At 39.9% G+C, this 26,896-nt stretch overlaps 1 protein-coding gene across 1 annotated transcript; it reads right to left on the reverse strand.

Annotated features, from left to right (window-relative positions):
- Window positions 1-935: 935 nt before the first annotated feature.
- ZFP64 (ZFP64 zinc finger protein) lies at window positions 936-25,785 on the reverse strand. The gene is made up of 6 exons (XM_060772096.2): window positions 25,576-25,785; window positions 21,646-21,879; window positions 19,048-19,209; window positions 14,431-14,493; window positions 13,668-13,919; window positions 936-7,213 (listed from the first exon to the last, which is right to left on the reverse strand). Exons 1-6 carry the CDS (start codon window positions 25,748-25,750, stop codon window positions 5,922-5,924), a joined length of 2,178 nt encoding a protein of 725 aa, XP_060628079.2. The 5' UTR covers window positions 25,751-25,785; the 3' UTR covers window positions 936-5,921.
- Between the last annotated feature and the right edge of the window lie 1,111 nt (window positions 25,786-26,896).

The following is a 26,896-nucleotide window of genomic DNA, read 5'->3' on the forward strand; positions in this document are numbered from 1 at the left end:
GGGAGAGTTTGACCCTATCCAGCACAGGCTGAATCCCTATTCTCTGATCAGACTTGCCAGGAGCACCCGTCTTGTCTAGAATACGCTTCAATGTGTTCACCCTCACCCAGTCCATTACTGGGAGAAGATACTGGATTAGTATAGGAATCTGATTGAACGGAAAATGAAAGTTGTGTGATATCAACATAATGATGATATTGAACTGCCAAACTCTGTATGACCTCTCCAAATGGTTTCATTTCATTGAAATTAATTTTGTTAGGCTTGTCTCAGTTTGCCAATATGTCAAGGTCACTTTAAATTCCATTACTGACTTCTGGAGTATTAGCTATTTTCACTAATTTGATGCCATCTGTATCTTAACTTTCATTGGGTATGAGATGATCTCTCCCAAGTCAACAACTGACTCCGATTTGTACATAGACACCAGAAACAGATACTATTGTATAAAGTTTGGAAGCAACAAGTCACAAGCAACATAATTGCCTATTACCAGTTGCGTTTTCATGTATGAATTCTAGTTTCTGTTAAGGATATTAGCAAAAGCTTTCCGAGCAGAAGTGTTCACATTTTATGTCTTTCCTATAAAGTTACAATAACAAAAAAAAGAAAAGAAAAAAAAAGAAATTAGCAATTTAATGAATAATGAAAAAGTAACTAAAGGTAACAGCAATGGATTACTTAAGCATGGAAACAGTTACATAGCAAATTACTATTCAACAGCAACTTTACAAGCTCTGCTGTTGCCTTGCTTTTGAACAAAATCACTTCAATGGAACCAGACTTTCTGAAAGAGGTTACCATGAAAGTGAGCATATTTATTCTTTCCATAACATAAAGAAATGCTCTCTGAAGCCATTATTTCTTTAAGAAATTCTAGATATATTCCAACAAATAAATTCATTAGACAGCATGACTGTTAGCTATATGTGGAATTATATGTACACAAACACTGTCTTTACTTTCTCCTTCATTTTTATGCTGGTTTTTAGGCTATATTACTTTAAAGGGTGTATCTGCACTGTAGAATTAATGTAGTTTGACCCTGCTTTAATTGCCATGACTAAATACTATGGAAGAGGGGCCGACCAAGGGCAAGATGGATGGATGTTATCCTTGAAGTGACTGGCTTGACCTAGAAGGAGCCAGGAGTGATGACAGCCGACAAGGAGCTTTAGCATGGGTTGGTCAATGAGGTCACGAAGAGTCAGAAGTGACTGAATGAAAAAACAACACAAATACTAGGGAATCATGGGAGTTGTGGTTTGCTGAGGCACCAACACTAATTTGCAGGCAAGGCTAAACACCTTGCAAAGCTACACCTCCCATGATTCCATGGCAGTGAGCTTGCATTTATAAACAGAAGAGGATTGAGTATAAAGTTTTAAAACATTTTAACAGTTTTACTATTATTTTGATATCTTAAATTAACTGTTTTTAAATTTTAAAACTTATATTTTAATGTCTTGGCATATTTTATTAGCATTGTTTTGTATTTGTTAGCCACCTTGAGTCTTATTGGGAGAAAAGCAGAATAAAAATAAGTGAAATAATTAATAGCCCTTGAAAAGAAGGGCTTCCAATCTTAAGAAAGGTCCTCCCCACTCTAAAGCAATATTTTCTTCAGTTTAGAGAGCAACCATAAACCTTCCCCCACCATCACTGCCTTGAGGCAACACAACATTGTGGTGCAGAAAGAAGTGCTTAAGTATCGCCTTGTTCTTTTGCACCCAGGTTATCTTTCCTGTTTATCTGATAGAGCTACACACAAGCCCAGTGTGTATGGGCTAGCCATCACAATGATATAAACATACTGGTTTCCTACTATTGAATCAGCTCGATACAGCTTGCTTCGAGAAAAGTGAAAACCAAATAGTGTGGTTAGAAAACCTAATTGTGGCATTAGATTCCTGTGTGGGAGTGCACTATCTTGCAGAAAGGCACAGGCACATTTGTGGCTCAGTCTTCTCCCCCCATAAACATAGATACATATGGATACTTTGTGTCAAATATTTCGTTTTTAATACTGTGGGTGGCATCAGGCTACTGTTTTTTCATATGAGATCTTCAACCTGGATTAGAAACGGCATGCTAAAAATAAGACATTCCAGCCCAAGTCAACAAATTCTCAATTTATTATTTATTTACTTTATTCATTTACTTTATTTATATACCGCTTTTCTCAGCCCTCAGGCAATTCAAAGCGGTGAATTGCACAGTCCTAGAATTGCACAGTCCTGTCCAAGGTCGAATTACTTGAGCATACTAAGGGCACATCTACATTGCAGAATTAATTTAGTTTGACACCACTTTAACTGCAAAGAGTGTTGGTGCCTCTGCAAACTACAACTCCCATGATTTCATAGCATTGAGCCATAGCAGTAAAGTGTGCCAAACCACATTAATTCTAGATCGGGCATGAGCAAAATTCAGCTCTCCAGGTGATATGGACTTCAGCTCCCACAATTTCTGACAGCCAGAAAGTTGGCTAGGATTTCTGGGAGTTGTAAGTCCAAAACACTCGGAGGGTCGAAGTTTGTCCATTTCTGTTCTAGGTGAACCTTAACTGTGAAAGAATTAGAGGCAGATAATTAGTCATAAGAAACTATTAATTCATCAATCCATCCATCTTTTTTTGGCTGTCTAGCAAAGAAATTGACATAAGGTGCTTGAAACCTTCCTTGATGATGGATGTGTTCATAGCTCCTGACTTGTCTTTATGTTGAAAAACTGCCCTTTTAAATGTGTGTACCTATGCCACTACAATTTCTGTTCTATACCATTTCCGAAAAGCTGCCCTGGCAACTAGTTAAGGAAGTAAGATCTTGTGAATGAATCACCGAGTACAAGTGGGCATTTTGGTACACTTTAAAATGACGAACAATTTTTACGAACATAAACTTACCAGTACTTCAATGGGAAGTATGGGCCTTTTTTGGGTTGATGAGATAGTCAAGTTAATTAGGATTGATGTATGCTTTCAACTTAGAGGGACGCTAAGTCTAAATATCATGCCAAGTAAATGGCAAGTGCCAAGTCAATGATCTTTAGGGCATAAAGTATTAAAGCAAGAAAATCATACCAGGTTTCATCTCTCAGGGGAAGAAATGCTTGTTGTTGTGTTCCTTCAAATCAATTTATGAGTTATGGCAACCCTAAGGTGAATGCATCATGAGATTTCCTTGCCAATCTTGAGAGGGGGCTATGCCATTGCTGTCCTCTAAGGCTAGAAGACTGTGACTTACCCAAGGTCATCCAGTGCGTTTTGATGGCTGAGTGAGGAACCGAACCCTCTGCCTTCAGGGTCCTAGTCCAGTACCCAAACCTCAACACCATACTGGCTCTGTTATAAATAGATTATGCTAGAACTCACTTCTAAGTTCTTACTTCATTCCTAATATTTTCTCTTAAGAGAATTAAGAACTCAAACTTGAGTTCTAGCACCACCTACAGATGATAAAAAATGATGCATTTCTCCTTATGCCACTTTTTTCGAACACAACAGAGAGATGAATGAAATATTATTGGGGAAAATTCCCCCCACTCCTTTTTTGTGGCAGTGAGTAATAATGTTTTGCCCTTTGAGCTACTAAAAACACTTGGGCCATATTCAAAATAAGTGAAATGGTAATGCTGGAGGGTGCAAAATATGGTCTCCAATGTGCATGGAATATACCCTTCCTATAGCATGCAAATATTATTGGTTGGAGTGAGCAATAGCACATTGTTCTGGTTTAGTCTGTGGTTCCAAAAGTCTCCCCACTCCCCAGTCCTGATACAGAATACTTGATATCCAAAAAGCAAGCAAATGCTTTGATTCCTCGCTTTAAGTCAGTTTTTTGGAATGGATGCTTACTCCTATATTTTCTATCAACTGTCAATTTACTTCTGAATATAAAAAAAGCAAAACTACTTTTTCAAAAGAAAGAGTGACTTCATATTCTATTTCCAAAACTATTCTACAGTATATCCATCGACTATCACTTTCTCCATCAATACATTGAAGGCTTATGTTGTTGTTTATTCGTTCAGTCGCTTCCGACTTTTCGTGACCTCATGAGGCGGCCCACACCAGACTTCTCTGTCACCACCCCGGCTCCTTTAAAGTCAAGCCAATCACTTCAAGGATACCATCCATTCATCTTGTTCTTGGTCGGCCCCTCTTCCTTTTTCTTTCCATTTTCTCCAGCATCATTCTCTCATACATCATACATTTTGTAAAACGTTTTGTATAAGGCTTATACATTTTGCAAAATTGAGGACAAGACTTCAGTTTAAGGTTGCTCCATTCTTTAAAGACATCAAAACTATCGTTCATAAATTAAACATGATTTAAAAGAAACACAAACAACAGTTCAAATATATTCTTCCAGAAAATTCATTAGATTTGCATTGTGTAACAGAGCAACCAACATAATATTGGGAATCACAATCACCCCCATCCTAAAACTGACTTTCTACATTTTCAATTTTCACTCTTGGGGATTTAATTTTTTTATGAATTTTATAAATATATTCTCTCCACATAAGTTGACCACAGAGTAGTGCTGGAGGATCTAGACTCATAAAGAGATATTTGCTCAGGTAAGACAAGCTTTTTTTATTTGCACCTGCATTTTTTTGCTCACCCTTACAAAAGTGAAGGGTCTACGATACAACAGAGCTGGAACTGTCTGTAAATCTCTATGATCATTCCAATGCAATGTCTTTCAAAGACTATTTCTTTAAGGCTAAATCTGCCAACTAGAGCAGGAAGTACTAAAAATGAATTAGTACCACTACTGGGGTACAAAACATTACTGCATAGCAAAGAAGTGATGTCAAATAATGAAGGGTAAAGTTGAGCCTTCAGCAATGAGGCTATTGCCATGGAGTGGCACCAAATCCACATTCCACAAACATTCTAAGAAGTTATGGATTTATGGCTGCCACCCCCAGTTTATTTGAAATATCTAAATAACATTTCATGCTGTTCCAGACTATTTTCTAGTACTGGCTACAACAATTTATTCCTACCCTTGGAACAGCTTTCTTTTGAATTTTGAAACATATTGGAACAAAAAAGAAGCTTCTTTTCTTTCTCATATTTCATTCTCTCTTTCAATTTTTGAAAAAATGTTAATGGAATATAGTGCATAATAAAATAGCAGTTTTAGACTGTAACTTTAAGAATTAGAAAATCTGTCTTTCAAATCAGAGGACATCAGCAAAACACTTCATTTATGATCCAAGAAATCACTGTGAATATTCCTCAGAAACAATGAAATGAATGGATGTAGAGGCAACAACGGGTAAAATCTGGGAACACCCAAGGATCTATATTAGTACGACTCCGATATCCATAAGGGATATATTCCTCCATGTACCGTAGGAACAACAGTGAATAACTGCAGATTGAAATGAATGACTTCAGTTGGAGGTTTCCAGAGAGTCACCTTAAAGGACCTATTGAAATGAATGAATTTTGCTGGAGCTTGCCCTGGAGGACCTAGACAATTCCTGGAGTTATCTCTAGGAATTTTCTAGGTCTTCCAGGGCAAATCTATGGTAGAAGCATGGCATATAATTGCCTGGAAGAAATAGAAATTTCCTAGAGAACATATAGTCAGATGCAGTTAGGTGAAACTGCAAGTACTGGTTTTGTGGAAAACATATACTTTAGATCAATCTGGAGAACCAGATCATACTCCCAAACCCTGAGAGTGGCAACATTACTGAGCTTGTTATATACATGTGTTGTGCTCTGTAAGAGGACATGCATTATGCATTATTTCCAGGAATGCAGAGTGTACAAGATTAGACTTGGGTTTTGTCAAAATGGCTGCTTTTGCCTGTTCAACTTGGCAGCCTAAACTAGAATACATTTTCCGGGTCAAGTGTAATGTAGCTCACAGAGCTTTGAATAAATGTCTTTTCTTTGACTAATCTGGGATGGAGTCTGCAGGACATAACAAACTTGCATGGACTCCACTTTGAATGATGGAGTAGCTTTGCTTTGGCACATCTGGGTGAGAAGAGGAGGAAAAAATGGGCGGAGGGTGAGTGGAAGTTGACACAGAGATACTCTGGTCCTCATCGGTCACCACAGTCACTTCTCCTGCTCCTTCTTGAATCAAAGCATTGAGCCCTTCCAAGTCTGAACAGGTGATCCCAGTGCCATTGATGAAGGCCTGGCTTGCTGAGACATCATGGCTCCCTACAGGAATGGTAGGGATCAGAGTCTGGCTTGGTGCACTCCCATCTGCTTGATCATGGGCTCCAAGGAGAACTGTTGACTGGTCCACTGAAATGCTTTCCACTTGGGATCCTGCTGAAAGTGGTGGAGCAAGCAAGTTCACCTGTTGAAGGATCTGCAGCTGGCTATTACTGGAGAGATCTTCTTCAGTTTGGCTTATTAAGGCTGGAGGAACAATACTGACAGAAGCTGCCTGCACCAGGCTGTTGGCCTGAGGCATTTGGTGTCCAACAATGATCTTGACCTGCCCTTCATCATAACTTGAAGCATGTAGGGGAACCTGGAGATGGCTGACAGTAATAGGAGCACCAACCTGCCTACCAGAGTCTATCTGGAAGTGAAGAACAGGCTGCTCAGTATTATTGTTCCCGTTATACTCAGCATGTTGCCTCTTATGGCTCCTCAGAGAATCCTCTCGGACAAATGAGGCCTCACAGAGATCACATCTGAATGCCTTCTTGGCCTCCAACTTGGCGACTTGCCTGGAGCTGCCTTCCTTCAGCCGATCTCCTTCCATCTTATCAACTGGTTTCTTCTTGACCTTGACCTTCTCCCGATGGGCTTTCTTTAGATGGGTAGTCAAATTGCTCCGTTGTTTAGTGTCGAATGGGCAGAATTCACATTTAAATGGGCGGTCCTTGAAATGGATCCTCTCATGGACCTTGAGGGTGGCCTTACTGGAACAGGAGTAGTTGCATTCGGGGCACTTCACTGCCTGCTCAGGCTGGTGGGTGCGAAGGTGTTGCCGGAGGCTGGTCTTGTTCCCACACTGGAACTCGCACTCAGGGCATCGCAAGGCATTTTCCATGCTGTGCTTGATGCGGATGTGTGATTTCAAATTGCCTTTCATTGCGCAGCGGACATCACAGAACTCACATTTGTAGGGCTTCTCCCCGGTGTGTACGCGCATGTGCCTCTTCAAATCTGAATTGATTTTAAATTTGGCACTACAGAGACGGCACTGGAATGGAGCATCTCCTGTTGGTAAGACATATTCTGCATTAGGGTCACCTGGCACAAGAGATACAGTGTTATACAGGTAAAAGATATTTCTTTAGTGAAGTTGTAGCAGTGTTTTTGCTTAAGTATAAGCAAATAAAGGTTACATCTCACAACTTCTGAGGATGTCTGCCATAGATGTGGGTGAAACGTCAGGAGAGAATGCTTCTGGAAAATGGCCATACAGCAACCCAGTTACATATTTTATCTCAAAATAACACCAGAAGCCAACATTACTGACCCAAGGTTATCATACTTTGGCCTTATCATCGGACAACATGACAAACTAAACATTTGCAAGACCTGAGCAAGACTTGAAGTTCATGGAACTTTCCACTGCTAGTGTCAATGTGATGGCAAGTCAAAAGTTCAAGCAATACATATTTATTATTGTAGTCACTGGAAAAGTATGCATATGTTTGTTTGCCCTCCTATAAATATAAATAGTTGGCCACTCTGAGAGGTGGGGGAGGGGGGATATAAAACAAAGTAAATAAACCCATCACTTCAAAATTCTTCTCTTTCTGTTAATCATGTAGTCCCCAATCTTTGAAGAGATGCAGAGGACTGTCCGTAGACACCTCCAAGGGCATGTGGCCAGTATGATTCATGGAGCATCATTACCTTCCTACCAGAGAGGTACCTATTGATCTACTCACATTTACATGTTTTTAAATTGCTATGTTGGCTGAAGCTGGGGCTAACAGCGGAATCTCACACTGCTCCTCGGATTCAAACCTGTGACCTTTAACCTCAGTGGTGCAGTAGGTTAAAGCAAGTTCAGCAGCTCAGTGCTTTAACCCACTGCGCCACTGGGGGTGGTAGTGTGATACGACAGCTAAAAAAATAAATTCTAGGATGAATTGATATGAGTGTAGTGTCTAGACCACACATGGGCAAATTTCGGCTCTCCGGTGTTTTGGACTTCAACTCCAGCCAGTAAGCTGGTTGGGATTTCTGGGAATTGAAGTCCAACACACCTGGAGGGCTGAAGTTTGCTCATGCTTGGTCTAGTCTGAAGTAAATAGCAACACCACTCTATTCTGTTTTGGTCAGACCTCTCATGGAATGCTGTGTCCAGTTCTGGGCATCATAATTCAAGAAATGTGGAGCGTGTCCAGAGGAGGGCAACTAAAATGATCAAAGGTCTGGAAGCCAAGCCCTATGAGAAATGGCTTAGGGAGCTGAGTATGGGGAAGAGAAGGTTAAGAGAGGACGGAACAGCTAAATTGAAATACCTGAAAGGATGTCATATTGAGGTGGGAGCACACTAGTTTTCTGCTACTTTGAAGAGCAGGACACAGAGCAATGGATTTAGACTACAGGAAAAGAGATTCCACCTAAACATTAGAAAAACCTTCCTGAGAGTAAGAGCTCTTTTCCAGTGGAATTATGTTGCCTTGGAGTGTGGTGGTCTCCTTATTTGAAGATATTTAAATAGAGGCTAGCTTGCCTTCTGTCCGGAAGGCTGTAATTCCTGCACAGCAGGGGGCTGGACAGGATGACTCTTGTAGTCTCTTCCAATTCAATGATTTTATGTCTTATTGTCCTCCTTGCTCTGGATTGCACAATACCTGTGTTGAGATTTCTTCTGTTTCTAGCTTTTCTTTCCTGCCATTAAAAATAATATTCACTCCACTATGGTCAACCCAGAACTCACGCTACTTAGCTCAGGTAAGCCCTATTGACATTAGGCTACTGGCATCCATTTAGAGTCCCTTCCCTTGTTTCTATTATATTTTATCTTCAAGGATCTTTCCCCACCTGTTCCACTTCAATCACTCTGCCTTTCTTATGGTTCAAGTATTTACTATCTTTTTGTCAAATTCCTAACACATTTTTCTCTACTATATAATGGAATTCACACTGCTGGCTCCTCGAGACTTTGGGTGTTTCTATACGAACAGACCAAAATGTCAATGATCAAGGGATTATGGGAGTTGTCAGGGATGATGGAGCTTGCCTATCTTTGCCTAGCATCTACATACACAACTCAGCAGGGAGCAAAGAGTTGCATCTGTACTCAGAAATGTGGAAATATTATATCATAGGGCCCTTGTCGTCTCTTTAAACTCTATAATTCTATGATTCCGAACAACATTTTGAGTTTTCCTATAATATCCTTGAAAAGGGGTGTGATTGTTGGTTTGTTATACACCTATACAAGTATATAAATAAAAATGTAATGTTCATTTGTGGGATTAACATAACTCAAAAACCACTGGACGAATTGACACCAAATTTGGACACAATACACCTATTAGGCCAACGAGTGACCATCACTCATAAAAACACTGAAAAACACAACAGAAGAGACTTTAAAAGCCAAAAACAAACAAAACACCATTACAATGCATGCACAAAACCACAAACATACACAAACACACACATGTACACATATACACAAATATATACACACATATATGCATACACACACACACACAGATTGGTCCACAGCAACGCGTGGCAGGGGACGGCTAGTGTTTCATATATTTGTTATGCTAACATTAAAAACTGCCATAAAACACACATTCTTTCAATAAGGAAAGAAATTGAAAAGCAACAAAGCAAGACATATATGAAGCATGCCAATGTAAATGAGAATATAAGACAAACCCCTGCATAACAATCTGCAGATAAAACATTGTATTAGCTTTTTTTTTTTGGAAGGGTTATGCTTCCTTGGCTGGTAATAACTTGCCTAATCTCCAATTGCAATATAGTGCAAAAATGGATAGTATTGATACATTCCCAGTAGGAATTATGGGTTCTCATTTGGTAAGAATAGTTGGTTATTGCTAATACTACCTTGTAAAATACCACTGGTTCCTGATTCCATCTATTAGAATGATATCATACACACACACGCACACTCACACAAAATCTTAAATGAACCATGGGGGTGACATTTAAAAGAGAAAAAAATGTAGGGAGGTCCTTAGTTCAATGAGCATTGCTGTTCTTTAATAATCACGACACATATGGCTTAATTTACCTTACTAGTTAATATTTTATGAATCTACATAAATGGAAGACTGTAAAAATGTATGCATAATTTGTTTAACTGGCTCCATATTTCACTGATCCAGCTGAAGATTTTTCAAATGACAATGCGACATACTGTGCTAATCCATGTGTCTGTTTAATAATTGAGATCCTGGGTATAAAATGTTTATTATATACATTTTATTAATGAAGACACACAGGCTGCCAGTTCAGTGAATTTTGCAAGCTGGTTCTTCCAGCTATGCATGCTTAAGGTCTGCACTGGAAATAAATTATTGGATTTTAATCCACTTTCCTGATGAAAGTCTGATGCAGTACGTATTGCAAGAGCCCCAATTTCAGATGCCAGACTGTACTGGAAAAAAGCAAACAGAGAGTCTAAAATGCTAGCAATACATTTAGTTTTATAATTCAGAGATTGCTCTGCGTTGCAGATTTATCCCACTGAACTTACAATATTTGACTGTGGCAAAGAAAGCTTAAGAAAAAGAAAATCCAAAGGAGCTCATAGCTAAGAGAAATCATCCATGCGAGAAATTTTAGAGAAATAAGCAGAGAATGGAAGATGCTGAGCTAATGGTCTGAAGGATCCAAACCAAGAAGCAAGAAAAACAAAAAAAATCCTTACTTTGTAGATTTGAAATACAATTATAGGAAAGGGCTGAATTTCACAATCTGGAACTCTCAAAATATATCCTGAGTGCTATTTTTGAGCAGAGAAAGAGCTTGTAATAGCATCTGCATTCACCTGCCCTAGTATAAACATCTGCAGTGTGGCCTCTGAAAATGCCACCTCTAAGAAGCCGTTATTCACGTTCGTCTCAAGCCCCTGACCTCACAGATCAGAGCAAGACACTTTTCAGGTTTTGGAATTGCAGCTTGGTTCTGATGAAGCCCTTTTAAGCTTTTTAAAAATGTTTCCAACCATCATGACTCAAACGATTATCATACAGACAACACTTAGAGAAAGCCTGAAGTAGTGAGATTCTACTTATGGCCATCTCCAAACACAATTCGTAGGAACTTTAACATAATTGGTCTATTACACCAGTAAATCTATACTGGCTTTTCAGTGAACCTACTATGGTATTAAACACAAAGTATTAAGCACAAAGTAGCCGCACATAATAACATCCTGCGGAAACTTACTGGCAGCGCATGGGGTGCAGACCCAAAATAAATAAGCCCTGGCCTTGTCTTACTCAACTGCTGAGTATGTCTGCCCTGTTTGGCACAAGTCTGCCCAAGTGAAGCAGGTGAATATAGCACTGAATGAAACATGTAGAATAATCACAAGACATCTCAAACCTATACTTGTTGATAAGACTCTGTAAGTTAGCTGGTATTGCCCCCCCCCCCCCAATGTGTGATGGGTAGTTGCTGCTAACTGTAAGAGAAATGAGGTCGAACACTGTGAAAGCCATTCACTGCATGGCTATCAGCCTCCTCCCAGCAGATTCAAATCAAGAAAAAGCTTCATGAGAACCACCACTCTTCTTAATGTTTCCCCAGCAACATCAAGAGGATCCTTCTGGGCAGCTAAACTAGGAAATCCCAATTGGATGGTCCCCTATGAGGGTCTGACTCCAGGAGTAAACTAAGAATGGAAAACTTGGAAGTCCCTGAACAGATTCAGAAGTGGAGTGGGCAGATCAAGAGGCCACCTGGCAAAATGGCACTGCCTAAAAGAATCCTCCACCTTGTGTGACTGTGGAGCAGAACAAACAACTCCGCATCTGTATGCTTGCCCACAATGCCCTGCCTCATGCACAGAGGAAGAATTGTTTCAAGCTACAGACAATGCGATCGCTGTTGCGTGTTTTTGATAAAAAATTATTTAGCCGCTTGTGCTCCCTCTTTTTATCAATTTTATGTTTATTTATGCAATGCTTTTGACACAAAATAAAATAATAATTCTGTATGACCCCTGTATTCAGTATTTATTTTACTACCCCCACCTTCATCCCAAATGTTCTCTAGGCGTTTTCTAACCTTTCCTGAATAATTCTATGATATGTATCTACCAGAAGTTGACCATAAAGTTGCACTGGAGAACCGAAAAATGCTAGAGAGATGTTTCCTCTAGGTACTTTCTAGGTCCCCAAGCATGATTCTATGATATGATTTTATTGTGAATTCACATTTCCTATGTAAATCCAGGAGCATCTCCCCCATGACTAAGGGGGCCATACTGTGCTACATTTACAAAAACCTCTCCCCAAACTCCCACTGTTCCATACAAAACTCCAAACAATATAATCAATAGAAAACACAGTGCAGCATGTGGATTATTTTCCTAGATTTAAAATTGTGATTAGTTCCTCAATAATGGCTGATTCTTACGTAATAGACACTGTAATGCTTTTAAGGCAATATAAAAATCTGCGTAGTTTAGCATGATGTTAGGAATGCGATCAGGTTAATAAATATTTTGAGGCAAATAACATAATTGCAACTTCTAGTGACTTCCTCATGTTCAAGTTAGCATTCATTTTAATTTTAAAAAGCTGCAATTTGCAATGAACATGCAGTTAAATTATATTTCTGTGATATGGTATCTAGCAGACGGACACGATAAATGGCTCCTCTGAGGCCTTTTTTTCCCTGAGGGATAGGTTACAAGCTAGAGAACTCATTAGTTTTTTCCTTTCATAAAATCATAGATCATAGAGTTGGAAGAGACCTTGTGGGCCATCCAGTCCATCCCCCTGCCAAGAAGCAGGAAAACACATTCAAAGCACCTGCACCAGCACATGTCCATTAGCTGCCATGACTTGAACACCCCAAAGACCCCAAATCCCACCTGATCTTGGATGCTAAGCAGCATTAGCCCTGTTTCATACTTGGATGGAAAACCAAATGTTGACTGAATACCAAGTGTTGGTATTCATGTTTCAGAAGAAGGAGCTGGCAAATCCATCCCTGAGTATTTCTGAACTAGGAAAGCCTATGCCATAAATTGACAAACTGCTTGAAGGCACAAACACACACCTATAGTTTTCTCCTCCATTTGAATTCTTTTGAGAGGTGTGTTGCTTATGTAAATTTATTCACCTAATTTCTGATTGTTCCATTTTTGCTGATGTCCTTATGATTGCTTTTCTTTGGTTCAATTGTTTTTGCCCTACAGTACAACCTTTATATCCGGAGGACTAGTATTGTGATTTCACTGATCCATATCCAACCAAATATGTCCTCCTTCAGGATGTTCTAGGTCTGTCAGTGTGGTTCTATGGTTTTCTTGGGTGAGATGTCGTTCATTTCAATAGATTTTGCTATTATTCTAGTTTCACATATCCACATGACGTCTGGGACTGTATCCCCTATAAATATGGGGGCTGTACTGTATTTACAAAATACATTTTTCCTTCTGCAAAACCTCCTTGCTCCTGAGCAAAGCCAATATGCTAAAACACCCCTGACTTACCTGTATGAGATCTGAGATGAACAGTGAGCTGGCTGGAGTTTCGGCTGGCATAAGGACAGATTTGGCATTTAAAAGGACGCTCATTTGAATGGATGCGCTGGTGCTTGTTGAGGCTGCTACTCTCAGCAGCTGCATAGTCACAGTCTTTACACTTGTAGGGTTTCACTCCGCTGTGGGATCGCATGTGCATTTTCAACTTGTCCTTGCGGCTGAAGCACTTGCTGCAAACTTCACATTTATGGGGCTTGTCACCTACAGAAGAAAAATTGGCACTGCAGGGTGAATTTCAGTAGATCACGAGTGGGAAATGTGGAGCCCTCAAAGGCCCCTTCTACACAGCTGTATAAAGTCCACATTATTTGATTTGAACTGGATCATATGGCAGTGTAGACCGAGATAATCCAATTCAAACAAGATAATGTGGATTTTCTGCTAACCTGGATTATCTGGTAGTGTAGAAGGCAACTAAGACTGCTTTTGTTGCTATCTCCAGACCCATGATGTGACTTTATGTGGTCCTCCAAAAAGCAAACTGGCATGTGGAAACCTCCAGGAATCAAAATGCACCTTTTAAATAAGTAGCAGGGCCCACTGCTCTGTAACATTAAAAATAACTATTTCTTTTGAATTTGCATTTAGCCCTCAAAAGGGCTCAGGAACAGAATATTGTCCTCTGAATCCACTGCAATTGCCAAACACTGCAGTAGACAAAATGCAAAGGGGGTTATTTTTCCCTTATTGTAATAAATATTCAAATATTTACCTGTATGTGTTCTTAAATGCCGTTCCATGTCTTTCATACCATAAGATGTCTTGAATTGACAGCCTAGAAAAGGAGGGGATAAGAGGTTGTATTTATTTTGTAGCTCAAACTTCCTCAAAATGTGACTTTCTCACAGAAAAGTAAATGTTACTTAAAAATGCAGACATTCCTGTATTTATGTGTATATATCAGACATAATTGAAATAAAAGCGGCCCAGTCAATTTATCTTAATTCAGGTCCACTGTTCTGTCCCAGGCATTCCCAACCTGGTGCCCTTTGAACTGCAGTTCCCATCATTCTCAACCAACTGGCCAGCCTATGTAGGAATCATGGGGTTTATAATCCAACACATCTAGAAGGCAAAGGATTGCATTTCACCATACCATACTTCTGCCTTTGTTTATGCTCAGGGGCACTCAGGTGTTATTCTTGAGTTACAATAGCAATTTGAGATAAGCACAAGGAAGCCAAAAAAACACCACACACCATAAATTTTACTCAAGATTTGCAAGCAAAGAAGCAAAGACAGGTCCTGAAACAATGAATATATATGTTCTAATGAAGTTAACTGACCTAATCATACAAGGAAGGGTATTTCCCCCCTTCCATGACTTTAGGCTTATTTGATCAATGGCTATATAAATTAATTAAAAAGCACTTCCATGAATCTTCTTCGAACTTTGTGGCAATGCCGCTGATTAAAATTAATTTAAGCATTGCCAATTTATTTCCTCTTTCCATCTCTTGAAGCAGCCAAGCAGTGGATGGAATGTAAATACAATTCAGAGAATAATTCACAAGTTGCAAAGTCCCATGAGCCTTTGAGCTGGAGGGATAAGCCGCTGAAAAACCAGGAGCTACTCCATGCATCATATTATTATTTTTTGCTTTGTGTTCAGGCTGAAAATGCAGCCCCTGAATCTCAGGTTTGCTTGCATTTGCATGCAATAAAGTAGTATAAGAACCAAGAAGAAAACGTATGACACAGGAATCCTGTCATTTTCCTGACCCTTCTTTACAAATACTTGTCTTGAATGCATGAATACAAGTAGTCCCCAGGTTACGAACAGTATAGGATCTGTAGGTTTGTTCTTAATTTGGATTTGTATGTAAGTTGGAACAGGTATATTTTTAAGTGTAATTCTAGTCCCATATATGTATATGTATGTAAAGTTTTGGATAACATAGAGAAGGGTTAACATCTCTGTGGTGTTTGTTTTGCTGTCTGTAACCCTGTTCAGAAGATTTCACCTTACTTTCTGTCCCTGTGATAATTGGATTTTGAAAAAATTGACTTCTTGTGGAAACAAGGATTGGTGAGAAAGCTTCCGAGGAGATACCTTTCCCCCGTGATAACTCTTCTAGGATAACTCTTCTTCCTTCCTAGGGGTGAATTTCTCTCCTGTTGTCTCACTCTCATTCTTAATTGTGAGTTGTTTGTAAGTCAGATGTTTATAACTTGAGGACTGTCTGTAATTTCAACAAGTTCTCAATTATCTTCATGTTAAATGAACCTAAAGCTAGATGCAATATATGCTCTTTAATAATGCAAATAGCAACCATCGGAGTGCTTGTAAATTATGGAGATCATCTAAGAGTGGGGATGGTGAATCTAACCCTTTCTCCTCCTACTAAGGTTCTGGTGGAGACTGCTTTCCTACAGTGCATCTACACTGTGGAATGAATGCAGTTTGACACCATTTTAACTGACATGGCTCAATGCTATGGAATACTGGGTTTTCCAGGTTGCTGTGAGTTTTCCGGGCCGTATGGCCATGTTCCAAAACCATTCTCTCCTGATGTTTCGCCCACATCTATGTCAGGCAACCTCAGAAATTGTGAGGTCTGTTAGAAACTAGGCAAGTAAGGTTTATATATCTGTGGAATGTCCAGGGCGGGAAAAGAACTCTTGTCTGTGTGTGAATGTTGCAGTTGGCCACCTAGATTAGCATCCTGGCTGATTCCTGCCTAGGGAAATCCTTTGTTGGGCACCTACACTTTTTGATAGAGAAGTCAAAAGACATTGCAAAACTACAACTCCCAAGATTCCGTGTTAGTTAAAGTGGTGTCAAACTGCATTACTTCTGCAATGTAGACAAACCCTTTCTATGATCAAGTTAGCTTGACAAACTGCACAGAAGTGACTTGCATATATGCTTGGTAACTATATAAAGGTATGGATCCCAAAGTACACATTCCTTCCCTCCTCTCTTTTAGTATTGACTTTAATGTCTTAAATATTGCACAATGTATCTAAAATACAGTGTCCAGTCTGTAATAATATATGTTCTATGAGGCAGTTGGACATGTATAATTATCATGACTTAATGCTATGGAATCCTGAAATGTGTACTTTGGTGAGGTACCAACGCTATTTGGCAGAGGAGACTAAATACCTTGGAAAACCACAGCTCCTGTGATTCACAACATTGAACCATGACAGTTAGTGGTGTCAAATGATCTATGTCCAACAGCCTCATAGAGCATATATTATTACTGGCTGAATACTGTATTTTAAATATATTTTATTTATTTATTATTTATTTACCACATTTGTACCTTTCCCTTCTCACCCCGAAGGGGACTCAGAGCAGACTTACAAAAGGGAACAATTCAATGCCATACATATACGTATCAATAAAATAAACAAATACATTTTGCAATATTTAAGGCATTGAGGAAGGAAAGAGTGTATATATTGTGTGATCAATGCCTTAATAGCATTATAAGGAAGCCAATTCTGTGCATTTAGCCCAGCTGACTAAAGATATAACATAAATATTTGGCAGCATAATATAATAGGTGATATATTCTCTACAGCCAAAGAATGGCAACCTTGACAGGAATCCAGCAAAAGATGCCAGTGTTGTATGTATGTATGATACACACACACACACACCAAGGAACTCCAAAGGAGTATATGTTATAAGCAATAATCTCAGTCATATGTGATGGAAGAAAGTTAACAGGCACCAGTGAGATTATGATCTGATTAGTGGCCTGTCAAAAGAGTAGTAAAAGTCTTATTGGACTGGATGAGAGAAATGGCCTTGCACAATGATGGGATGAGTAGTTACCTTGGACAAAGACCAGCAAAATTTATATGAAATTTGCTGATAACAAAACATCAGTAAAATGTGCTCCTGATAGATACGAATAGAGGGGAAGAATGATTTCAGTATATATACAGGTTCAAAGGAGAGAGAAGGCAAGCAAGTTTATAACTACTTCCATAGAGCTGTACACATGGCTGTAAAAAACAGCTGTCTATTATGCAGTTCCACTCGTACCATACCTGATAATACTAATGATAGACAGGCTAGATACCATGCTGTAGTGCATTGTCTATTATGAAAAAAATAGCTGCCTATAGTTCTGATAAAGGTATAGAGATGCCCATGGGAAAGAATAGTTTCCTCCACAGATGTGTCTGAGACGCATAGAATTTCTCAACATGTCATTAGGTTAAAATGTTATGAAAGATGATAGCTTCCTTGCAGATAATAGGTATAAAAAGGAACATAGCAAGAGTGTAAATCAAGCCCCTTCTTCACTGCCATATAAAATCCACGTTATATGCTTTGGATTGGATTATATGGCAGTGGACTTAGTGTCCTTCCAAGCAGCCATATAACCCGGAATATCAAGGCAGATAATCCACAATATCTGGTTTGAACTGGGTTATCTGAGTCCACACTACCATATAACCCAGTTCAAAGAAGATAATGTGGAATTTTATACAGCTGTGTGGAAGGGACCTCATATAATCCAGTTCAAAGCAAATAATGTGGATCATCTGCTTTGATAATCTGAATTATATGGCAGTGTAGACGGGACCTCAATGTCATGTAATGTTCCTCTCCAAGAGAATAATATGAGTGTAATTACAGTAAAACTCCATATCAACAAGGGACACATTCCTGTACTAGCTGTGGAAATGCGAAACTGCAGAACCCTCTTGAAACGAATGGCTTCTGCCGGAAGCATGCCACAAAATTGTGTTGGAGGACCTAGAAAACGCCCACAGAGAACATAATTCTTTGGATGCAGCTAAGTGAAATAAGGGATATTGTCCCATGGACATGGAATCATTCTGTATTGATTAGAGTGTATTAATCAAAAGCTAAAATAGTACAAAGCTGCCTATTAACTTTTCCAATCTTGTCAAATATCCTGAAATTCCAGTGCTTAAGATTTCTTAAAAAGAATGTTGATGTTAGTCAGCCTGTTAGTACAATGCCATCCTCTATGAAGTTGGACGCTCAAGTGACCAAGTTAATGGATGCTGGGGAAATCCTAGCTGATATACTGAGAAATGGCAGCTGATAAATGTGATAGGATGGAAGAATTCAACCCGTTTCAGTATTTTGAATTTACGACTACGAGATTGATTATGATTCCATAATATGACGCAGCGGATTTTTAGTGTAATTTAAATGTTGTGTATTAGTGATGTTAGTTTGTTGTCCTGATTGCTTTGTAAAGTGTCTTTTTTGTATTGTACACCGCCACGAGTCGCCCTAGGGCTGAGAGCGGCGGTTAATAAATGCAAGAAATAAATAAATAAATAATTTTACCAGGATAAACACAAAGCACATAGACAGCATATATGCTACCTGGATAGCAGCAGTTGAGTTTTTTCTGTGCCGTTGATGTCGTGGATTTTTTGGTGCGAGGTTTCGGTGGAGTGGTGACAACCGTAGTAGTCTGAGGCTCACTGTTCTCAGCAGGAAGGTATGTTTGGTAGCCATGCTCAAAAACAAACTCAGGCGCAGAAACTGAGAAACAAAAAAAGAGACTAGGTTTTCCAAAACATCAGAACTATGCACAGTGACACACCTTCTCTAAACCCTCATGTAACTTATCAAAGATCTCTTGATGTCAAGAATGCGATGCAACCTTCTCCTTACTGTGTTGCCCACATGAGAGAAATGTTGCAAAGTTCACCAACTAAAATTAATCAGGAGCAAATATTTTTTAGTTAATTATGAAGTGCAGAGCAAAATCTTATACAATATGACCACCACATCCATTGAGGATATGTTCCTGGACTAAATGTGGAAACACAAATCCATGGATAATAGCGAACCCAATTGAAATTAACTACTTCTAGAAGAACCATACCAGATTGTGGTGCAGAATATATAAAATGTCTCTCTAAAATTTCTAGGTCCTCCAGCACAACTTTATGGTAAATTTCCAATAAGCATGTCACTGAATTATGCAGGCCTAGAAAATGCCCAGGGAACATTTTGTTTAGATGTGGGGAAGTAAAACAATGGTTTGGGTCCAGGACGCCTTCTCCCGTACAATCCGCCCAGAACACTTAGGTCCTCTGGAGGATGCTTACTCCAACCAGTCAAAAACCCAACCTGGCAACCTTCACCCAGAGAACCTTTGCATCAGCCACACCAAGAAGACTGTGGAAAGACCTGCTGGAAAATTTCTAACACCTAAATGAGCTGTTGGAATTAAAAACCCACCTGAAGATGTAACTCTTCTGGCAGGCCTACCCAGTCAGTTTTAATCATGAATTCAAAACTCACCATATTTTAATATTTATTCTATTTTAATACATATAATTTGTAGAAATGCATTTTAATATGTGTTTTTGTGTGCGTTTTAGCTATGTTGTAAGCTGCCTTGAGCCATGATGAAAGCCATAAGAAATAATAATAGAATCGTAGAGTTGGAAGAGACCTCATGGATCATCCAGTCCAACCCCCTGCCAAGAAGCAGGAATATTGGAATAATAATAACAATAATAATGGGGTCATGCTGTACAGGAAATTCCCACACTATGTAATAATTGAGGATTTTAACTTTTTAAAATTGTAATTGTTATTTATAAATTTGTGTGATGGCATTGAATGGGTGCCTGTTGTGAAGCTGCCCTGAGAAGGATGGGATACAAATATGCGAAATAAATAAATAAGTATACAACCTGAAAAATCTACAACAACCCAGTGATTCCGGCCATGAAAGCCTTTGACAATAAATAAATAAATAAACACACTAATTTTATCTGGTGTTATTTCAATATCACTGTTTTCTCTGATTTTATGATTTATGGATTATGTCCAACATAGTACTTGCAGCAGCTTCTGAGTATTTCTTCTTTTCTTTTTCTACTGTGCACCAGTAAAAACTTTCTCTATAGCATCGTTCAGCCCTCCAAATCAGTTTTTAAGCTGTACAGAGAGCTCACCCCATCAGGTATGCTTCTGCAAGTAGAAGTACAGAACTGGTTCCATCCCTACATTTCTACTTTATTTGTACATTACCAAGAGAATGCTTTAGATCATTTAAAATGCTGGAAATAGCTAAAGCAAATAATTACTGAGAAATTAATCCCACATAGCTGCAGATGCACACCTAATTGGAAGCAAGCCCACTGAACTCAGGTGAGACTTGTTTCAAGTTGAAAAAGAATAATCTCAGGATTAAATATTAACATTATCAACAACATCATTACCATCTTTATTTATACTCCACTTTCCCCCTAAGATTGGGACTCAAGACAGTTTGCAAATTAAGATAACTACAGAACAGTTAAAAACGTACAAAAGATCAACATATAAATAACCAAGCTATTAAAATATTAAAATATATTTAAACAGTGCAATGAAAAACAATACAGAACCTGTGTAAAAGCCCTTTCCTCAAAATGCTTCAGTTCTAAATGCTTATGGAAATCAAAACAAAGGTTTTTGTCTATCAAAGGGATCGCAAGGAGTGTAGCTTCCCTGGGAAGTTCCAGAACCTGGGGGAAGCCACTAAGGAGGCCCTGTCTTATATCTCCATTAAACATAGCTCTGAAGGCCATGGGACTGAAAGAAAAGCCTTCCTAAGATTGAAGCTGGCTCCTGTAGGAAGACATTCTATCAAATGGCCTGGACCAGGAATATCAGACACAAGGCAGGAAGCAGCTAAGGTTTGAAGCTGCAAAGCTATTCAATGCTAATCAAGGTGGCCAGCTGCAACATTCACACTTGCCTGAAGCAAACTAGAGTTCTTTTCCCACCTTGGACATTCCACAGATATATAAACTTTACTTGCCTAGTTTCTAACAGACCTCACAACCTCTGAGGATGCCTGCCATAGATGTGGAGGAAATGTCAGGAGAGAATGCTTCTGGAATATGGTAATACAATCTGGAAAACTCACAGCAACCCAGTCTATCTTTTCTGCTTTGAAGCCACTTGGATCAATACCTGTGATGGTTTGAGTCTCCGAAGTGATGGTTCTGGTTGTGGTTTGTGTTGCTGGCACTGTCTCCTCTGCTACAAACTGTACTGTTCCAGTAGCTCCAGAAGTTGTACCTGTCAGATGGCAGCTATTTCTCTTGTGAGCAACAAATGCGTCGAGATTGTTGAACTGCTGCTTGCACAGACCACATATGTGGATATCAGGAGCGAGTTCCACTAGGACAGTGGTGCCTCCAGGAACTGCCAAAATGCAATGAATCAGATTACACAATACAGTCAGTCCTCCACATTTGCTGGGGTTGGGGAGCAGCACATTCATAAAAACCCATTTGGCATTTGTTTTAATCTTTCTAGGAATCTCTACGTCTTCCAGCTGAAAATTGACCACATGATTGCACTGATTATTGGAACTTCATTGCAGTGTGCAGTTGTGTCACACAAATGCAACAAAAAATGAGAAAAATCTTCGAAATGCATGTTATTATCTTATAAATAATATATTTTAAAATATATAAATGAAAGGTTTTTATGAGGTTTGTTGTGTCCCCATACATTTCGTTACTGTCTGCCTCTCTTATAATGGTTTAACCTCTGCTTTACTCATAAAGCTGAATTACTGTGTCACGAAATGATGCATGTCTAAAAAGTGTATCACCAACATGAAATAATAGTAATAATAATTTTATTTCTTACCCGCTTCTTCTTGTGGCTCGAGGTGGGTTACAACATAATTTAAACACATAAAAATTGTAAAAATTCTATAAATACATATATTAAAATGTATTTCTATTAAAAATACAAATTAAAATGTGTTTCTATTAAAATACATATTAAAATGTATTTCTATAATGTTTGGAAAGCTTGGCTCTAGGTGCCCCAGTGTTGCTCTATGGTTAGCATTTGTGTTGTGACCATAGTGTTGAATTGGAGCATCTGGACATTCCTAGAGAACGTTTTAATTATATCCACAAAAGGCAAAACAGCAAACTGTACAATGAAATAGTTTCCAAAGAACTGCTTGCTGGAGTGTTGTATGTTCCAATGGCGATTCACTGCAAGTTATCGGAAAGAAAAGACTCTTCAAACAATTAACTTTGGCTTTGACACAATGTGTTAATTTTCAGTTATATATTAAATAAGAGATACTGTTATTTATGTATTGTTGAAGGCTTTCATGGCTGGAATCACTGGGTTGCTGTAAGTTTTTCGGGCTGTATGGTCATGTTCCAGAAGCATTTTCTCCTGACGATTTGCCTGCATCTATGGCAGGCATCCTCAGAGGTTGTGAGCATGTCTGCCATAGATGCAGACGAAACATCAGGAGAGAATGCTTCTGGAACAGGCCATACAGACCAAAAAACTTACAGCAAACCACTGTTGTTTATGTTTATAAAGGATTTCAACTCACTTTGAGCTTAGCAGGTTTTCTGCTGGCTAATCCTTTTGTAGCTGTGTGTGCCTGCTTCCTTTCAGAAACCCTTACTGAGCAGACATAAGCTCTTAGCAGAAAGAAAAGCAGATATGCCTGCTTTGTCAGCTATTCCTAGTGTGTGTGTGTGCACACGTGTGTGTGTGCACATACATATACTGTATATTAAAAAGATAGATCTTTAAGTATGGCCCTTAAAGTGAAAAGCATAAAAAGATTGAACCTATTGGGGAAGCAAAGGCAATGCCTGGATTTCTAGTTTGGTGGGGCAGCAGCAATCTGTAGAAGAGAAGACTAAAAACCTTATAAAACTACAACTCCTATAATTCCATAGCCTTGATCCACAGTAGTTTAAGTGGCGTCAAACTGCATCCACTGTAGTGTGTAGATGCACCCCAAAATGAAAAACCTGTAAAAAGATATATTGAGGTCTTAAGAAGCACCCCCTTATACTGTTGTTATAGTTTACACAGTATGTGGACTTTGAGTGTTGCTAATGCATGCATATATTTTATATTGTCCGATGTGTTTATTTATAATGTTTCTTGTATTTTATTTCCTTATATTTTATACGGCACTGGCCCAGTGTACCTGTCCGAACGTATCTCCTTTTACGTCTCGCCTAGGAATTTAAGATCTTCTGGGGGGGCCCTGCTCTTGGCCACGCGCTTGTCACAGATGAGATTGGCGGGGACGAGGGACAGGGCCTTCTCGGTGATGGCCTCCCACCTGTGGAATTCACTCCCCAGGGAAATTAGATCATTATCATCCCTCCTCTCTTTCAGAAGGAAATTAAAAACATGGATATGGGACCAGGCCTTTGGGTAATCTGGCAGACAGACAAGGACAATGATGACTAAAACTTTGGAAACGGACTATGATAAGCGGAATAAATTTATTAATTACGGACTTGGCGAAACGATGGCTTTTTATTGTATTAATGTAATGTTTCAATTGTTTATAATTATTGTTACTATGTATTTTATTGTGTTAAATTGTAGGCATCAAATGTATGCCGGTTGGAAACCGCTGAGTCCCTCTTAGGGAGTTGAGAAGGGCGGGGTAGAAGTTCCCGAAATAAATAAATATTGTTGTATTTTTATGCTGTATATTTGCATTGTTGTATTGCTGGGCTTAGCCTCATGTAAGCTGCCCTGAGACCCCTTGGGGAGATTGTGGCGGAGTATAAATAAATAATTATTATTATTATATTTGATGGGGGACGCCTGGCTCGAGAGCAGTACGTGTGAAAAAGATCGGAGTCCTCGTGGACAACAAGTTAAACATGAGCCAACAATGTGATGTGGCGGCAAAAAAGGCCAATGGGATTTTAGCCTGCATCAATAGGAGCATAGTGTCTAGATCTAGGGAAGTCATGCTACCCCTCTATTCCGCTTTGGTTAGACCACACCTGGAATATTGTGTCCAATTCTGGGCACCACAATTCAAGAGACATATTGAGAAGCTGGAATGTGTCCAGAGGAGGGCAACTAAAATGATCAAGGGTCTGGAGAACAAGCCCTATGAGGAGCGGCTTAAGGAGTTGGGCATGTTTAGCCTGAAGAAGAGAAGGCTGAGAGGAGATATGATAGCCATGTATAAATATGTGAGAGGAAGCCACAGGGAGGAAGGAGCAAGCTTGTTTTCTGCTTCCCTGGAGACTAGGACACGGAACAATGGATTCAAACTACAAGAGAGGAGATTCCATCTGAACACGAGGAAGAACTTCCTGACTGTGAGAGCCGTTCAGCAGTGGAACTCTCTGCCCCGGAGTGTGGTGGAGGCTCCTTCTTTGGAAGCTTTTAAACAGAGGCTGGATGGCCATCTGTCAGGGGTGATTTGAATGCAATATTCCTGCTTTTTGGCAGGGGGTTGGCCTGGATGGCCCATGAGGTCTCTTCCAACTCTTTGATTCTATGATGGGTTCATCCTGCATAAGGCATGCCTTTGAATGCCAGCACCAGCACCAGCAAGCAAGCAAGTCTATTCAAGGTGCATCTACACTGCAGAATTAATGCAGTTTGATACCACTTCAACTGCCATGTCTCTGTGCTATGGAATCTTGGGAGTTGTAGTTTGGCACTTCCTGGCAGAGAGGGCTAAAAGTCCTGAAAACTTACAACTCCAGGATCCCATAGCACTGAAAGTGGAGTCAAACTGCATTAATCCCAGTGTGGGTGCACCCTTAGTTATATGGAAGTGAAAGATTGGAAAACAGGCTGCCAAATCAACTGGGATCCCCCCCCCCCCCACAAGCCCCTTCTCCAACCCATTCTCCCCAATTCTGCCTCTTTTGAGCATCTCTGTTCTCAATCATTCTCACTTCTCACCCACCCACCCAGGTTCCCGGGCCTGCTCTCGTTTTCTTCAGCCAGGTTCCCGGGCTGGGCCCAGAACGCGCGCTTCTGCCGCTACTCAGGTTTCGGGGCCCGGTTCAACCCAAGCGCCGCGCGGCTTCTGCAAAACCAGGGCCCGGGAGCGCGGATAAGACCCAGGCAGCCACTTACATTGCACGGGGCCCGCGAAGGGCTGCGCGGCGTCGCTGCTGCTTGGGTTCATAGCAAGAGCGGGCTCCGCGGTTTTGCAAAAGGCGAGGCTGCCTCTCTCTCTCTCTCTCCTCTTTGCAATGAACTGCGCTACTGAGCCAACGAGGGAAAGAGAAGGAAGAGCAGCTTGGGTCATTGGAAAGCCCCCCTCCCCCACTTCTAAGGCTGAAAGGGCGGGGACGGAGGAGGAGCGAACGCGCATGCGCCCTAGTAGGTGATGAAGCCAAAGCAAAGCCTTCCTGCCCTCAATAGGGGAGCAGCACTCTACAGCAGGCATGGGCAAACTTGGACCCTCCAGGTGTTTTGGACTTCAACTCCCACCTTTCCTAACAGCCGGTAGGCTGTTAGGAATTGTGGGAGTTGAAGTCCAAAACACCTGGAGGGTCCAAGTTTGCCCATGCCTGATCTACAGTGTAGTTTGGCTACAGGCTCAATGCTATGGAATACTGGGAGTTGTAGTTTAGTGAGGCCCCAGCAGTCATTGGCAGGGAAGGCTAAAGACCTTGTAAAACTAAAACTTCCATGATATCCTGTGATAGGCACACTGGGTGCAGTACTTGAAGACCTTGGCCTGCACTTAAAAACAATCGACGCTGACAAAATCACATCTGTCAGCTGCAAAAAGGCCACATTATTCATTGATACATCTCGTAGTCCTAGACACTTGGGAAGTGTATTGTCAGACCTCACAAGGCGGCTAACATGAGGCCAAGCCCAAAATTACAGTACAGCAAAATAAAACACAAAGAAGCCAAAATAACATCAAAATAAAATACATGAAATAACGAAATAAAATAAACAGTTACTAAATAACATGATAGAGAAATAGGACACAAACCTGGTGGGTCGAAGTTTGCCAATGACTGATCAACAGCGTAGAATTAATGCAGTTTGATACCACTTTAACTGCTACAGGCTCAATGCTATGGGATACTGAGAGTTGTAGTTTGGTGAGGCCCCAGCAATCATTGGCCGGGAAGGCTAAAGACCTTGTAAAACTACAATTTCCATGATATCCTGTGATCGGCACACTGGGTGCAATACCTAAAGACCTTGGCCTGCACTTAAAAACAATCAGTGCTGACAAAATCATCATCTGTCTGCTGCAAAAAAGGCCACTCTACTGGGATCTGCACACATTATTCACCAATACATCTCATATTCCTAGACACTTGGGAAGTGTATTGTCAGACCTCACAATAATAATAATAATAATAATAATAATAATAATAATAATAAAACTGCAAAGGCTCTGGCATAAACCAGTACAGGAGGTCCCAGT

Source organism: Anolis sagrei, chromosome 4, assembly GCF_037176765.1.
Source record: "Anolis sagrei isolate rAnoSag1 chromosome 4, rAnoSag1.mat, whole genome shotgun sequence".
Taxonomy (NCBI): Eukaryota; Metazoa; Chordata; class Lepidosauria; order Squamata; family Dactyloidae; genus Anolis; species Anolis sagrei.